Source organism: Thalia democratica, chromosome 2 (genome assembly GCF_965202585.1).
Source record: "Thalia democratica chromosome 2, ktThaDemo2.hap1.1, whole genome shotgun sequence".
In the NCBI taxonomy this organism is placed as follows: Eukaryota; Metazoa; Chordata; class Thaliacea; order Salpida; family Salpidae; genus Thalia; species Thalia democratica.
The window spans coordinates 51,520,371-51,535,653 of NC_139166.1; the positions used below are offsets into that span (position 1 = coordinate 51,520,371).

The 15,283-nt window shown below is 25.1% G+C and overlaps 1 protein-coding gene across 1 annotated transcript; it reads left to right on the plus strand.

Annotated features, from left to right (window-relative positions):
• The first annotated feature begins 9,284 nt into the window (after positions 1-9,284).
• On the plus strand, positions 9,285-15,072 carry LOC145828678 (solute carrier family 2, facilitated glucose transporter member 7-like). Its single transcript, XM_082936433.1, has 8 exons — positions 9,285-9,419; positions 9,909-10,033; positions 10,192-10,402; positions 10,501-10,806; positions 11,319-11,499; positions 12,075-12,248; positions 12,507-12,721; positions 14,980-15,072. The coding sequence occupies exons 1-8, from the start codon at positions 9,285-9,287 to the stop codon at positions 15,070-15,072; spliced, it is 1,440 nt and encodes a 479-aa protein (XP_082792559.1).
• Positions 15,073-15,283: the final 211 nt, after the last annotated feature.

Sequence of the window (15,283 nt, forward strand, 5' to 3'; positions counted from 1 at the left end):
TTAATTATTTTCGAATAAAAAAACTCCACTTTAAAAAAATAAGTTTTGAAAATCTCAAGTAGTTTTCAATCCTGAAAATTTTATAACATTTACTGTTAAAGAGATAAAAAAACTTGATTTTTAATAATTGTAAAATAAATGAAATGTTATTTAATTTCAAAAACTTAATCACCAAAATAGTTAATTTTAGAAAGAACTGTAAATTCAAAAATAATTACATATGAATCATTTTTTAAAACTTTTAGTAGAAGTTTGAGATAAATTCTAAAAACGTAATCGTTTCAAATAATTCAAGTATTTAAAAATTGTACATCTAAAGTATTTAAGTTGTTTTTATTTGTTTCATTGGAATCAAAATAGGATTTTAAATTAAAAGAACAAAAATTTAGTAATTCAAATAACACTGACAAAACCAAAGTTAATGACTTTTCAACAACGAAAAGCTAATAGTTTAAGACATAATAATTTTTTTAGACATTATAGTTTTATAAGATATAATTTTTGTGTGTATGTTCATTAAATATTAAAACTTCACGTTGTAAAGCATTTGTTATTTTTTTAAAACTTTAGGGTTTTTACTGTACGAAATTCAGGTTATTATAATATTTAACAAAATACTTACAAAACAAATGTTTTAAGGATCATTAATAGTTGTATTATGATGTTTAAAAATCATCATAAATGCATAGTTAGACTGTCCTTATACACTTGATAAACTGATTTTAACTTCAAAGGGTTAAATGAAAAATTTTAAACAAAAAAAGTTTAATATGAAAATTGCATAATTAGAATTTTAATTTGAAACAAATGCAGCTGAAATTGTCACTAACATAAAAACAAATTGTAGTTGACAAGCTTATAATTATAAAACAAAACTTGTGTTCAGGTTTACTTTTTTTTAAACATATAATGTACACTTTAAAAATTTAAATATAAGATAACTTAACAAAATTAGATTCTTCTTGCTGCCACAAAAGTAGCCTTACTTTTAAAACGGATTTTGTTAAAAGAAATACTATAAAATAACTAGAAGAATGATAATAAATTAAGTACTTTATTATTTTTAATCAGTTTTCGGCACTAAAAAGTACTTTTTACATTGCTAGGTATGTAAAATATGTTAACACATTTAAAAAAATAAATTCTTAAGTTATAATTTCATTATTTAACAGTTTATCATCTATATAACTTAGTTTAGAGTAAAAATTTAAAAATAGTAATCATACAGTATATTGAATAATTTTACGCTAACATAAAATAATTATATTTGGCAACTTGAATAAAAATTATTACATCTTTTTTTCTTTTCAAAAAATATTTAATTCTAACTTATTTTAAATACCATACTGGAATTTTTATTTATTTTTTCTTAATTCTATTTGGTTGTAAACCATCTTTTTTGACATAATTTTTTTTATTTAAAACTTAGCTTAATTTTATTTTACTAAACTAATTATATTTAAAAAATCATTTGAGTTTTTTGTTCAAAACACAAAATAAATACTTTAAAATGAATAGCTGATAGTAAAAAAAAATTTTTTTATTTTATTTTTTTCAACCGTGTTAGGAATTCAGCATGATTAATGTCAAACACTTGTACAGTACTTATGCCGCGCAATCTAAGCCCATTTGAATCAAACAATGCGAATAAGTTTAGACGAGTTTGTTTACTACAAAATAAAAAAACAAGGGGTAGATGCCTCGGTCCCCAACAAACTGGGCAGGGTCCATTGTGGGGGCGTGAGTCAAGTGTGAGGGGGTCTGTGCGGAGCGTGGCAAACAACAAGCCACTTAATCATTGTTGTACAAATTGAACGTGACAAACGGTCACTTGTCAACCTGCCCTGAATGTCAATTGTTTTCGCGATTAGACCAGCATGACAATGGAGCTGAGAGGCCTCTCGACGGCATTGTGTTGTTTATCAAAAATTTGGGCTAATTTTGTGCCGTGCGCTTTTACCGCGCTTACAGCTTTATTGAAAAACTAAAAATCAAAAGTTGATATAAAAAGAAAAACGGTTATAAAGGGTTATTTTTATTTTTTAGTTATTAGCGTTTTAAAAAGAAGAAGTTTGAGTTTTGACATAAAAAATGTTTGCAGCTGAGGTGAGTGGCTTAGTTTTGATAACAGCTGAGAATTAACTACAAGATATTAAAACTTTTTTCAAAAGATGCAAGCTCACAACATAAAGTTTGCATTAGTCTTAGTCGGATTTATTACAAAAAAAAACGTTTGTTAATTTCAATTATAGATAACTTGAAAATAAGTGTGTCTCGAGAAGTCGACACAATGTAAAAAATAAACCGACAAACTAAAAACGTGTAAAGTTGTTTGTAAACAGTTTTAGTACATTAGATTTATCTATACTTTAAATAAAAATAGAACATTTTATCTTACAAAAAGTAAATTTTGATTCATGTAGTATCATAGCACAGGAAAACAATTAAAGAGAGGTTTTTAGATATTAAACAAAACTAATTAAACTTTGTTAAACAATATATCTTTATCATAAACAATTTTTATACATACAAGTTTGTACACATGACTCAGAAGTACAAGCTAATGTATTAAAGCTAATAACAAGATGTTATAACACGTTTTGTAACTAGTATAACGTCTCTTATGATAATTATTTACAACAAAATCTTTTGTTTTAAAGACTAGTTCTTACCTTAGAACTTAATAAAACTAAAAAAAAACCTAAATCAAATTTAATTTTGGTTTTAGTATTATTTTGACATACAACTTTATTTTACTTGAATTAAAACATCTTATTTAGAAAAAAAATATTAAAAAAGTTGTCAACAATTTAAACTTTACATAAAAATCAACAGTTTTATATTGGTCCTCATGTAGATTAAAAAAAAATTATGTAAGTGAAGTGAGAACATGGGGTATTTAAAATAAAGGTTGACAAGAAAACTTGTTTAATAAAAGTTTATCGTTTATAAAGTTATTCAAAAAAGATTAAAACAGTTTGATTTTCTTAAAAACTAAAAAGTTATCAAATAATTGTACTTTCGAATATTAATTAAAATAAACAAAACAGAGCTTTATTTTTAAAAACTTTAATTCAAAGATAATCCTTTTTTAATACTAATATATTACTCAACAATACCTAAAAAAACCAAGACTAAAAATTTCATAACATTTTTTACAAACCTTCCTTACTTATCAAATTTAATTTTTAATAGTAGTTTAAAAAAAGTTAGCATATGTTTGAGAGATGTTGTCAGTAAATGAAAAATTTTAACTATCTTAATGTAGTATGTACATAATATTAAGTACATAAGCATGATACAAACAAAGTTTAAAATATGATTATCTCACAACACGTATAAGAAGTTGCAAAAAAAAGTTATTCAACTAAACGTGGTTTAATGGTGACCACAAAACGCACTTACTATAGTACATAGTTTACTTGGCAGTTATTTTTCAACATTGTATAGAATTAAGAAGTTTTTTAATGAAAACTAATATGTTTAGTTTAATTTTTCACATCAGCTAATTTAAATCTTCTAGTTTCTTCTAAAAAGTTAAAGCTTTTTACGAGTTCCTCTTCAAAGAAAACTTGTTTCATTTTTATCTGACACAATTAAAAAAGTAACTTTTGTTAAGACAATAGTAAAGTTTATAAGTTTTACGTTTCAAATTTTTCTAATGTAAAATATAAATGGTTTAAAGATTTCTTTTACATAATTGTTATTTATAGTTTACGTAAAATTATCTTAACAGATTTTTTATAATGATTTTTTTTACAAAGACTTTTTTAAATGTTTTATAAAAGGGTCTAGTAATACTTTCAATCAGCTTTTGTTCAAAGTTAAGTTTCATAGCTTTCCAAAAAAATGCGGTTTTCAATTCCATTTAAGAATAAATTTACTTTGAATTCAACTGTGTTACAATTTATGACACATCAACAAAAACATCACTCCAAACGTGTGACCTAGTTCTATTTTTAACTTTCTTCTAAACTCAATGAAATAATCGCACGATTTAAAATTTTCTATGGCTACTTAAAAGATTAACAAATTGGATTGTTTTAGGCAAAATATACAAAAGTAAGAAAATACATTTAAGTAAAATAAAGAATATCAAGATATAGACTATTGCTGTAAAAAACACTATAATCTGTAAAAAACTGCAGCTATCTTTTAGTTGATATGTCTAATTTTTAAATGTCTTTTCATTAAAAGATCTATTGTTTTTTTGCATTTAAAACAAGAATAGCCACATTGATATAAAAAACATAATTAGGATCAAAAGTTAGTTTTTAGTAGAAATATTTTTTAAAGAAATATAAGTTTTAATTTTATATTTTTCTTTATGGTAACATCATTTCAAAAAATATTTCTTATAAAGTTACGACACTAATACAGTGAAGTTTTGTGATCTATAGTTACAAAATACTAATATACTAACTTTTATATTTTTTCAAATATAGTCTACAATAGTTTAATTTTTCAACTATAAAGATATATATAACAAAAATTTACATTTAACTTATACTTTTTAAATTACACTTAAGTTTATTCGCCACAACTGATTTACAACGTGCTAATTCTTTAAATTTTATTATTTGTAATAATCCGTATAGCTAGTTGGATCGTGCAAAATGAACCCTGTAAACAATTAAGACTCTGAAATCGTCATCTTTTGTAGCTTAATAAAAACAAAATTTGTTTCGTATATTTAGTTACTGAGCTAACAAATCATGTATAATCGGTAAAAAAGATTAAACATGTTTTTTTTTGTACTGTCAGTAATTCACTAACGCAGGTAAATTAGCTAGGTTAATTCAATTTAAAAGTTTTAAAACTATAATACTGGGAAATTTTAAGAATTCAAAGTAGTTTAACTTTCAATATTAGATAACAATATTTATTTAAAACTATTTTTTTTTTACTTTTCTACCCGAACCGCAAATTCCGTGAAGCTGTAAAACAACATCAATCGGTTTTGAGTTCACATGAACTTTATGACTACAGGTTAGTTAATTACAGCACGACTATTCATGTTCAGATAAATCAAGTTGTTATAATTTTGTGTTAACAAATGAAAAAAGAAAAATATTTCACTACCTTATTTTTATCAGTTACATCCACATGGTCATTTTTTAATTTCTAAAAGTTAAAACTATTTTTTAAAGCATGGCTAATTCAAATTTAAAATGCATTAATTTGTAGTAACTTTTAAAATTCTTATTCAATAACACTTTTCTAAACTTCTCCTACTGTCATTATCATATTTATTAGACCTACAAGAGCTTTTTTTAGTTTTTTGTTTCAACATATATTAATTTTTTAAGTGTCGTCCCTTAAATATTTTTTAATATTTTAAAAGTCAGAGTTTTCGGTGTAACCATTTTACGATATACATGCATATAGAATATATTTAAACATTTTCTTACTAGAGTAAAGTAATTTATGTGTTTAATGTTTTTGAGTACACTAACTATTTCATACTTATTTTTATGCGAATACAGTTAAACTTTTATCAACATTTGAACCTAGATAGTTTTTATAAGTTACTACCTTTTGAAGCAAATTAATATCTAAGTTATTAATCAATGACTTAATAAGTGTTTCATTAAATTTGAAAGAATAAACGAAGTTTAATAACTATATATTTAAGTTCAATACGGATGTAAATGTCATTTTAAAAAATATAAAAAAACTAAAAACTGAAAAAATTAATAAATACAAAATATTTTTTGAAACTAAATACGAAAATCACTAGTTTTAGTAAAAACTTCTTTGTTCAAAAATGCTTGAAAATATGGAAAGATAAAAAGCTGTTGTTTACTTTCTACTTTTTATAGACTCAAAATTAAATTTATATATAAAAGATGAAAAGGTAAGCTCAATTAATTAACCATTTAAAAAAATTCAATAAATTCAAATGATAAAAAGTCACGTGTTAAAGTCAATAAGGTAAAAAAAAATTCAAATAAAAAGTAAGTTATTAGATAGATTTATATTTTTTGAAACCATAATCTTGTATTTCAATGCATAACAATTTTTCTTAGACTAAAAACCATAAAAACAACATATTTTTACTTGTTGTTTAAAAATGCTGTGAATGTCTAACTTAAAAAAGTTTTTTGTACAAAAATCAATATTTACATGTTATAATATGTAATTTGTTTACTACTGTTGAATTTTTTTTTTATTTACTAGTAACTTTTAAGTAACTAATTTAGTTCAAATCAAAACTAAAACTAAAGTATTTTGAAAAATATTTTAAGCAAAATCGTTTATGATTAGCTTATTAATAGTTTGTAACTTTAAGCTTAGAAACCAAAAAAAAAACTACATCATCTTAAGTAAACTTTTGAGCTATTTTTGCTTAATTTCAATATAATTATTATAGAAATAAAAAAAGTGTTAAAAAAGTTTTAATTAAAAACAAAGCGAACTATCTACAAAACATTTCAAATTGTGAAACAATATCTTGATTTAAACTATTATGTTTTTTTTTACTTTAAGTTTATGAGCTATAAAACTAATAACTATTTTAAAATGTTTAGTGTTGTTAAGTAAAATATTTAGAATTTTTTCAACAACATGAAAACTAATGAAGTAAGACAGTAAAAAATCAGTTGCGCAGATAACATTTTTTTAAGAATTAGTTATGTATAAAATAATTCTCTATATCAAATTTTTTCTTTAACTTGTACCATTTGACAACAAACTTGTGTAAAGTGGGTTTTAAAAATGATTTAGTTCAGTAAAATTATTATTTGTTGTGTTTTGTGACAGTTGTATAAAATAAAGCGTGGTAATAGTCTATATTAAATCTATGGTTATTTTGTATTTCAAACACAGTTTTATCAATAAAATTTGCACGATTTTTTTCTAAAACACAATAATGTGATCTCTAACGTGAAGCTTAAAAAAAAACTCTTAAACTGTGCTTTATATCTTTATTATTTGAATTTATATCGAAGAGTTTAGACAAATCTCAAAGTAAAAACTGATTATATTAAAAAACTGTCATTTGTATACAGCTGTGTTTATTGTTAAACAAAAAAAATTCAGCGATTTTAATAAATCATAACAATACTACTAAATGATTGATAAGTACCGAACATAAATCGTGTAGGCTAATAATCAATCAATATCGAATAATAACTTACACATTTTTATAATAATTCTGTGTGAAATTGTTATAAGTTTTTATTTAGAAAAAATTATTGAAAAAAAAAATTAGCACTTATTAAGAGCAATATTATAAATCTACAAAAAGTTTTATATGAAAAAAAAGTAAACGGATTATTAATTATAGAGCAAACTTTTATTTGAAAAGAAAACGTTTTTAGTTTAAAGATAACCATTAGAAGCTATTTTTAAACATTGCTGTAAACAAAACCTATTTTAATCAAATCAGTCTACTTTTAAGCAATTGAATAAATATTAAACGAATTCAGCACAAAATAAATGCATAATTATATTGTTATTTTTAAACTTTCACTTCTCTATAACACTCTGCATTAATTTTGTAATTATACTGAAAAATTAATAAAACTTTAAAGAAAATGTATTGAAACAGTTAAAAAAAACTGCGTTAAAATATTGAATTATTTCTTGTAGATGAATCGTGTAGATTAAACTAATTTTCCTGACGTTTAATAAAAAAAACTTTTGAAAACATAATAAATAAGTCCTCATGCTGAAATAATTCTTGTTATTTTCTTATAGACTTTGGAATTTCGTAGTCTTTTTTTGGAATCCTTATTTTTGCAATTGGTTTTTTCTTTACGCCTGTTTCATCTTTTTGGAGCTTTAAATGCCACTTTTTGCCTATTTTCGTTCTGCTTAGACTTTGTGGTCCTACAGAGGTTCTAAGTTTATTTTCTACTTCATTGATAAGCTGACTCTTGAACTGTTCAGCAACTTGCAGAGTTATTAAACTTAGTTTAGTTTCCATTAAAATTGTTTCAAGTTTGAGAAAAAGCAACTGTTACTTGAACAGAATTTAAAGCATTTATTTGCTTGAATGAGTACCACGTTTTTTTCCCTCAGTTTAACAAAATAAGGTTTTGGTTTAAAAAAATAACTTCATGCTACAATGTAAACCATGATATGTAAAACACTGTTAACGCATAAAATACGCAATTTTTCTGTGTTGTAAAAGTATCAACTTTTTTTCATTTTATATAAATTAATAATTCATAATACCTTGATGCATTATTTTTTAATGCGTTCAAGCTGGAATTAAAATTAACCTTGCAATACGAAGGAAATAATACCTTATCTTATAAAGTATTTTGATACAACACAAAAGCAAAACTTTATACCTAGATTAAAAAAAAGTCTTTAATCAAACCGAAACAAATATGTTCATTGTCTTTATACATGTTTGTGTCAGCACATTTGTAAACGTATTAAGTCAGCAGTTATTTATTAAATGTTTTATAGTCCGAAGCGAAACCTTTTGTACGTGTTGTAACTTTTTTAGTAATATAGTTGGATTTATTTTTATAATTTAGTTTTTGTAGTTTGTTTGAATGTTCTAAATATTATTATTTAGAATTAATATCATAAAGTTTATTTTCTTTACTTTTCTAATATTTTTAAAACTCTTTAAATTTTCAATAATCATTGTTTTTAAGCGTATGTTTACAATATCTCAAATTATAATATTTTTAAGTCTTTATTGCACTTAACTACTTCAACTAGTTTAAAAAAAAAACTTGTTAGTTAAGGTACTTTAATTACTGCTTTTTTATTTTTAAAAGTACTAGTCTTCTCTATAACCTAAAACTAAAACTAGTTTATTACTAGTAAGACTATTTATATACGATTTAATTAGATCATCATTTGATATAAAATTATATCTACAATGTATTAATCTTTTAAAAAACTTTGGTTAAAATTTTTGTTGGTAAATCCAAAAATATGAAAATTGAGTTACAGACCTTTAAATTCAGGCTAAGTATTTCTTTTTTGTTGTTTTAAATATTATTCAAAAAAGTTTTGAGTTTTTTTTTTCTGAATTTAAATTTTAAATTGTTTCAAGTCAGTGTAAAAGGTAACTTGAAGTACATAACTAGTATCCAGTAAGCTCAAACTTTATGGTATGTTTGATTAGGAAAGTTATTTACTACGGTTTATCTAATCTTCTACCAAAGGTTTTATACACACGAATTAAAATAGAACAATTTTTTTTTACCGAAAAAAAAATTCTTGCATAAAACGAAATTTCTAAGTTTATTTAGATTTAAACTATTCAATATTTTATCAATTATTCTTTAAAATAATTAGAACAACAGTTAGCTAACATGATCAATTCTTTATTGGCTAAATTTACTATCTTGTGGTTGGAAATAACAACTTTAGCTCACACTGGAATCTGTTTATCAATACTAAATCCTTCTCAACCAGCACTTATGCAGTTTATAGATGAAGTTTACAGAGTGAGTACCTAAAATCTACCGAATTAGTTTTTAATCTTAAAGCAGTTTTTTGATTTCTAGTAATACTATTTTTTAAATTGTTTACAAATTCAAACTTCAATTAAGATGTTATATCTAAATTTTGAACTATTACTTTTGCATATAATTTAAATATTATTTAAGATTTAGATCATTTGAGTTCTATGAAATTTAACTTTAAACCTTTGTTATATTAATTTGTTATTTGTAAATTTCAATAAAGTTAGAAAATTTAGTTTAATTGTAAATTAACTAATCCGTAGTTTTATAAATTTTATCATTGATAAACCTAAAGTTTATTTTGTATCGGTTTTAATAACAACACAAACCTTCGAAATTTTGATAATTAAAGCAGCAAACAGTTTGAAAACAATAGTCATGCTTTTTTTTTTGATTAAACTATCAAAATAATATTAATATTTTTGTATTTATCTACTAAATATACAATTTATAAAAATGTTTCTTAAATAGAAAAGAACTTCATTAACTTCGACAGTTGAATTTCAAAGTCAAATAGCAAATTTGTGTCAGGTTGGTTTTGATGTTGGGGCCGGATTGGGTTGTATTATATCTCGTTACTCAGTGCAGTACTTGAGGTTTTTACACATAAACAGTCTTTTTTGAAAACAACATACTTTTTACATAACTGAGAAGTGCAAGTTTGAAAAAAATCAACTTGCTCTTTTTATTTCAGTTTTTTTCTTTTCATACTTTTCATTATTTGTTCTACATAAGCCCAAAATCAACTTTACAGTCGAAGGCAAAATATTATCCTGACCCATTCAATATGGCTCGTTGCCAGTATTCTGATGTCGCCAGTGGCGTTCGGCTTTTCCAACTATGAAGTGTTAGTAGCAGCGAGAGTCTTGCAGGGACTGGCCAGGGGCATCAGTTACGTCACACTTCCTCTCTACATATCGGAAGTGACGACGAGAAACAAACTAGCTTTTTTCCAAGGATTGCAGGTTAATAAGTTAAACCTTTCAAGTGTGAACCAAACTTTCTAATTTGTTATTTTTTAAGTTTTATTTATTACCCTAGTATCGACATTTTAATTTTCCAGGGTTACACGCTTCAGATGGGCATGGTCGTCGGTGTGATCATGTCGCAACCGTGGGCGCTCGGGTCACGTGATAAACTCCCGCTGCTATTCGCCCTCCCTTCGGTTCTTCCCCTCGCCATGCTGGTGTTCACCCCGTTTCTGAGGGAAACCCCCTCTTATATGATCCAAAAAGAACTGAGCTGTGAAGGGAAAAAGTGTGAAGGATCTTACGAGGTGTTGCGCGCGTTGAGACACTCTTCCGTGCCTGATTGCGTCATAAAAGATGAGTATGACTTGATCAGAGACGAAATCATGATTGATGCGAAGGTTTCTGTTCGCTTTAAGTTAATTTTTTGTTGTTTACATTATTAATTAAAAGTTCTATAGGTTGCTAAACTGCTTAATGATTAAAAAGTTATTTGCTCGAAAATTTTGTATGCATAAGTTTGAAATTTAAATTGGTTTTTCGCAGAACCGGTCCGCCACTTGTTTTTTAGCTTGAAACAATTTGTGCAAAAAAAATAAAAGGTTTGGTTTAACAAATATTTACAAATAAATTCTCAATTAATCTTTGAGTCAATAGTAGTGATTTTTTAATGTTTTTTATTTATTTAGATTTAAGAGGGTTGTTTTGATTTTTTATTATGGTTCTTAAAACAACGGTGGATGGTGAAAACATTTTTTTACAAATCCGGTCCGTGAAAAAAAAATTTCAAACATAATTTTGCCGATATTAATAAAAGAATACCGCTTCCTACTTAAAGCACTTGACAATTTATAGATTATTTTCATTAATAGAAATAAGATACCTCGTAAAAATTTTTCTTTATTAACTTTAGCTCAAGAAAGCAACCATTAAAGATATTCTTTCTGTGGAGAGTTATAAGAAGCAGCTTATATATTCGGTTGTTTTATCAGCCAGTGGACATCTAACACTGCTCACATCTTTCAGCTTGTATTCGAGCTATTTGTTCTTACAAGCTGGAGTCTTGCCTCAACACACTTCTTACTACACATTAGGTTTGCTTTAAAATCTAGAAAAATCTAAGAAATAAAAAATAAAGAATGAGTTTAACAAAATTTATTTAACTAAGTGTTATATTGTTTGTCAAAGAAAAAACACTGTTTCAAACTTTGATTTAAACATAAACTATTCTTTTTATAAGATAATCGGTTATACTATTACAACTTTTATTACATTTAAAATCAAATTGAATTCTCAAATTTAAACTATTCACAGTAACTAAACTTAAAGTTGAATTACTAATATTTGACTTACTTAAGTGTTTGTTTACAACAAATTAATGCTTAAAAAAAAACTTTTATAGTTTCAGTATTCAAAACTTTAAAAAAGTTAATTAAGTTAGAAATTAAAACTTTTCCGAATAAAACTGCTTTCAAAATTTTTAAGAACAGTCACATTAGAATATTCAAAACTAATTAAAAAAGTTCTACTTTATACTTCTCATAAATGTAAGTATAGCTACTATTAATCTACTATTGAACTGCTACTTTTGAATTACTATTAAACTCAAATTAAAGTGAATAAAATGTTTTCTAACCATACCTCAAAACTCTTTAAACTTGATAAACAGGTCTCTTTGTGTTTGGGTTGGTTGTGCAGCCAATACTGATATTTTGGTTGACGAAAAAAGGAGCGAAACAGCTGTTTCTGTGCAGCAGTGTTTTCGTTGTCATCGGTCAGATTCTGCTCGCCCTCTCTTCGCTCCCTCACTACAATTTTCCAAGCTGGATCAGCTTGGTGTCAGGTTTGTGTTTTTCTTCTGTTGCAACCAAGATAGAATTTGAATTAATTTAAGCGGAAAAACAGTTTAATAAAAAATCATAAATAAATTTACAATGACTTTAAGTCAAATTGGTTATGTATCTATTAAATACGTTTAAAAAAAAAAATGTACTTAAAATACTAAAAAAAACTTAAAAACTACGAAATGTGTTAATTGCAAAAGATAGAAAACAAATCTAAGAAATAATATTCTATAACAATCAACTAAAAACTTCAAAAGGGTTCTTGATAGTAACGTTCGGGACGGGCACCACGACCGGATGCTTGGTCCTTCCCAACGAACTGTCCACGTTTTTGTCGCGTCCACTCGTGTTGTGGGTTTCAAGTATAACCTTCTACCTATCAGCCACCATAATTTGCTTCCTGGTTCCAACCTTGCTGCAACTCGTCAACGGATTTGCATTCATTCCGTGTACTGCGGTCTTTCTGATCTTGGTAAATTTTTATATTTTTAAGACAAGTTCTCTTACGGGATTTTTAAGTAACTATAAACGTTTATTTGTTATTCGATTTTATAAGAAGTACAATTTGTGTTTAAAAAAATATTTCAGGGATTTTCATTCAGATAGAGTGTTCTAAAATTATTATTACTATTTTATAGACCTAAACAGTGGCACCAAAAAATGGTCCTAAAAAGCTACATTGAATCAAATCAGTTTGGAAAAATCACAAATGGCCTGTAAACTTTATAACAAACAAACTCAGAACATGAAGGCATTAAAAATTGCATTAAGTATAACCTATCTTTATGATTACATTAGATGAAAACTTAAAATATTGTTTTTCGAAGGTTTGAAAATAATTATTTTTATTAAAACAAAACGATAACATATTTAACTAAAAATCTATCTATTTCTTTTTACTAAGATATAAAAGCCACGAGCTTAACAAGTTTTGAAAGTGTCTTGTGATATCTATAAACTGAACCTAAAATTTGTAAAAAGGTAAAATAAGGTAACGCACATAAAAAAAATTCTTACATAGTTGCTCTTAAATTTTTTAATTGATTTCGTGAGGGTTAGTTAAGTTATAAACCTACCTAAAGGTAATTATGACATATGGTTACTTATAGTTAAAGAAGTACAAACAAAATAAGATACAATCATAAGGGTGACCACTAAAACATAAAAAAAGTTTGAAGATTATCTTGTCCCAACAAAAAAATTAAAAAAAAATCTGTAAAAATTTTAGATTTAAAAAATAATAAATTTTAAAGGCTGCGATAAACTGTAAATTAGGTATAAATAAGTGAAAAAAAAGAGTATTTGAGTATCTAAACTGTATATGTTTAAATTTAATAGAATATAATTTTAATAATTCTTAACTAAAAATTATAATAAGGTAAAACACAAATATCTAATTTAACTTTTTAGAACAGATAAAAAAGTATTTAAAATTTAAAATTGGAGTCAATTTTTTGCTACTTGCCTCAACTTTGGCAAAAAAAAAGTATTTATTTGATCTTTTTCATAAGTTTATGTCCAGTTTTATACTGAAAAAACTTGTTTAGCAGCTTTGTAAATTATTTTTAAATGGAAACTTCAAATTTAATACTCATCTAGTTTAAAAGTTGAGCTGGGGTATTAGAGTCAAAATGTTTTTTAGTTCCAAACTAAAAAAAATTAAAACCTTTTAGTTAAATTTACTCTTTTGAAAGTGTTTGAAGACAAATTATGTTGATTTTCAACTTCAACAAAACTAATTTCCTCATCCACTTCGAAGCATTTTTGCCAGATTTCAATCAGAAGAACACACGCAACTACTCACGCATTTAATTTCTAAGTTATTAGAAACAAATGCTTAGTCATTATTAAGAACTCTTTATTTTTGGAATTCTGGAAACTCTATTTCGAAGCATTCATAGAAAATCAGTATATCTGAAAAATTGTCATCAAAGTAACACGCTACTAGCTTTCCAAAATTAAGATAAAACAGCTTGATCAGTGGTATATTAATATATATTCTTTTGTATAAAAGATTACTACCAGCTACAGTTTAAAAAAAGGTTTGTTCTTCATCAATGAATTAATCTTTGAATTATTACTGATTTGAGTTAAAATATTAGTTTAAAAGATTTTAAAACAGTAAGAACAACTTGTAAATGTTTTTTTTTTACTTTATTTTTACAAGAAAAAAAAAACAATTTATATATATTTTTTTTCTATGTGATTTCGTCATAAGTTAAAATTATAAAAGTACTAAACTACACCACACGACAACCAATAGTATCGGAAAAAATTTACCACCGGTTTCGTCCTTATTAGGATTCATCAGGTCAAACTAATATTAATTATAATTTTATATTTGTTATATAGTCTTGCAAACATAATTTTCAAGTATATAGTGTAATTTTATAAATTGTTTTATTTTTGGTTATTGCCTTTGTTTTCAATATTATAAATTATTTTATCTATAATCCTAAAAGCTACAAATCATAAATAATTAAACTAAATCTAAAACTGTTGAAGTTGTTGATAAGTACTTCTTTCAGATTTATATACATAAGTTAGCCAGTAATACTTTAAATCATCATAAAATTGTAAATGTAAGCTGTTTCTTTAAGTTTTCGTTTGATTTACTCAGCTATAAAGTTTAGTTGCGAAGACGTGAATATTTATTTATACAACGGTATACCACTCAAAACACTTTAACATCACAAATAATAAAAAATAACTATATATTATTATTTTTAGATTTTGTACGTATACAAACGCGTACCGGACACACACCAAAAAACATCAGCGGAAATCCAGGCATTACTATCAGGTGGTTACCAAAGAATCTGATGCCCTCAGCATTAAATATTTTTCTTGTTTGTGAAGTTGTTTATAAGTGTATTGAAAGTTATTTTTATCACTTTAGTATAATAAATACTAGCTCATTAGTATTTCTTAAAATTATTTACTTTTTAGTCAATATCCATTGACACAAGCTATTAACATTTTTTAAAACTAAAAGAAAAAGCTTAGAATTGAAAAATGTTTAATCTTTTTGAAC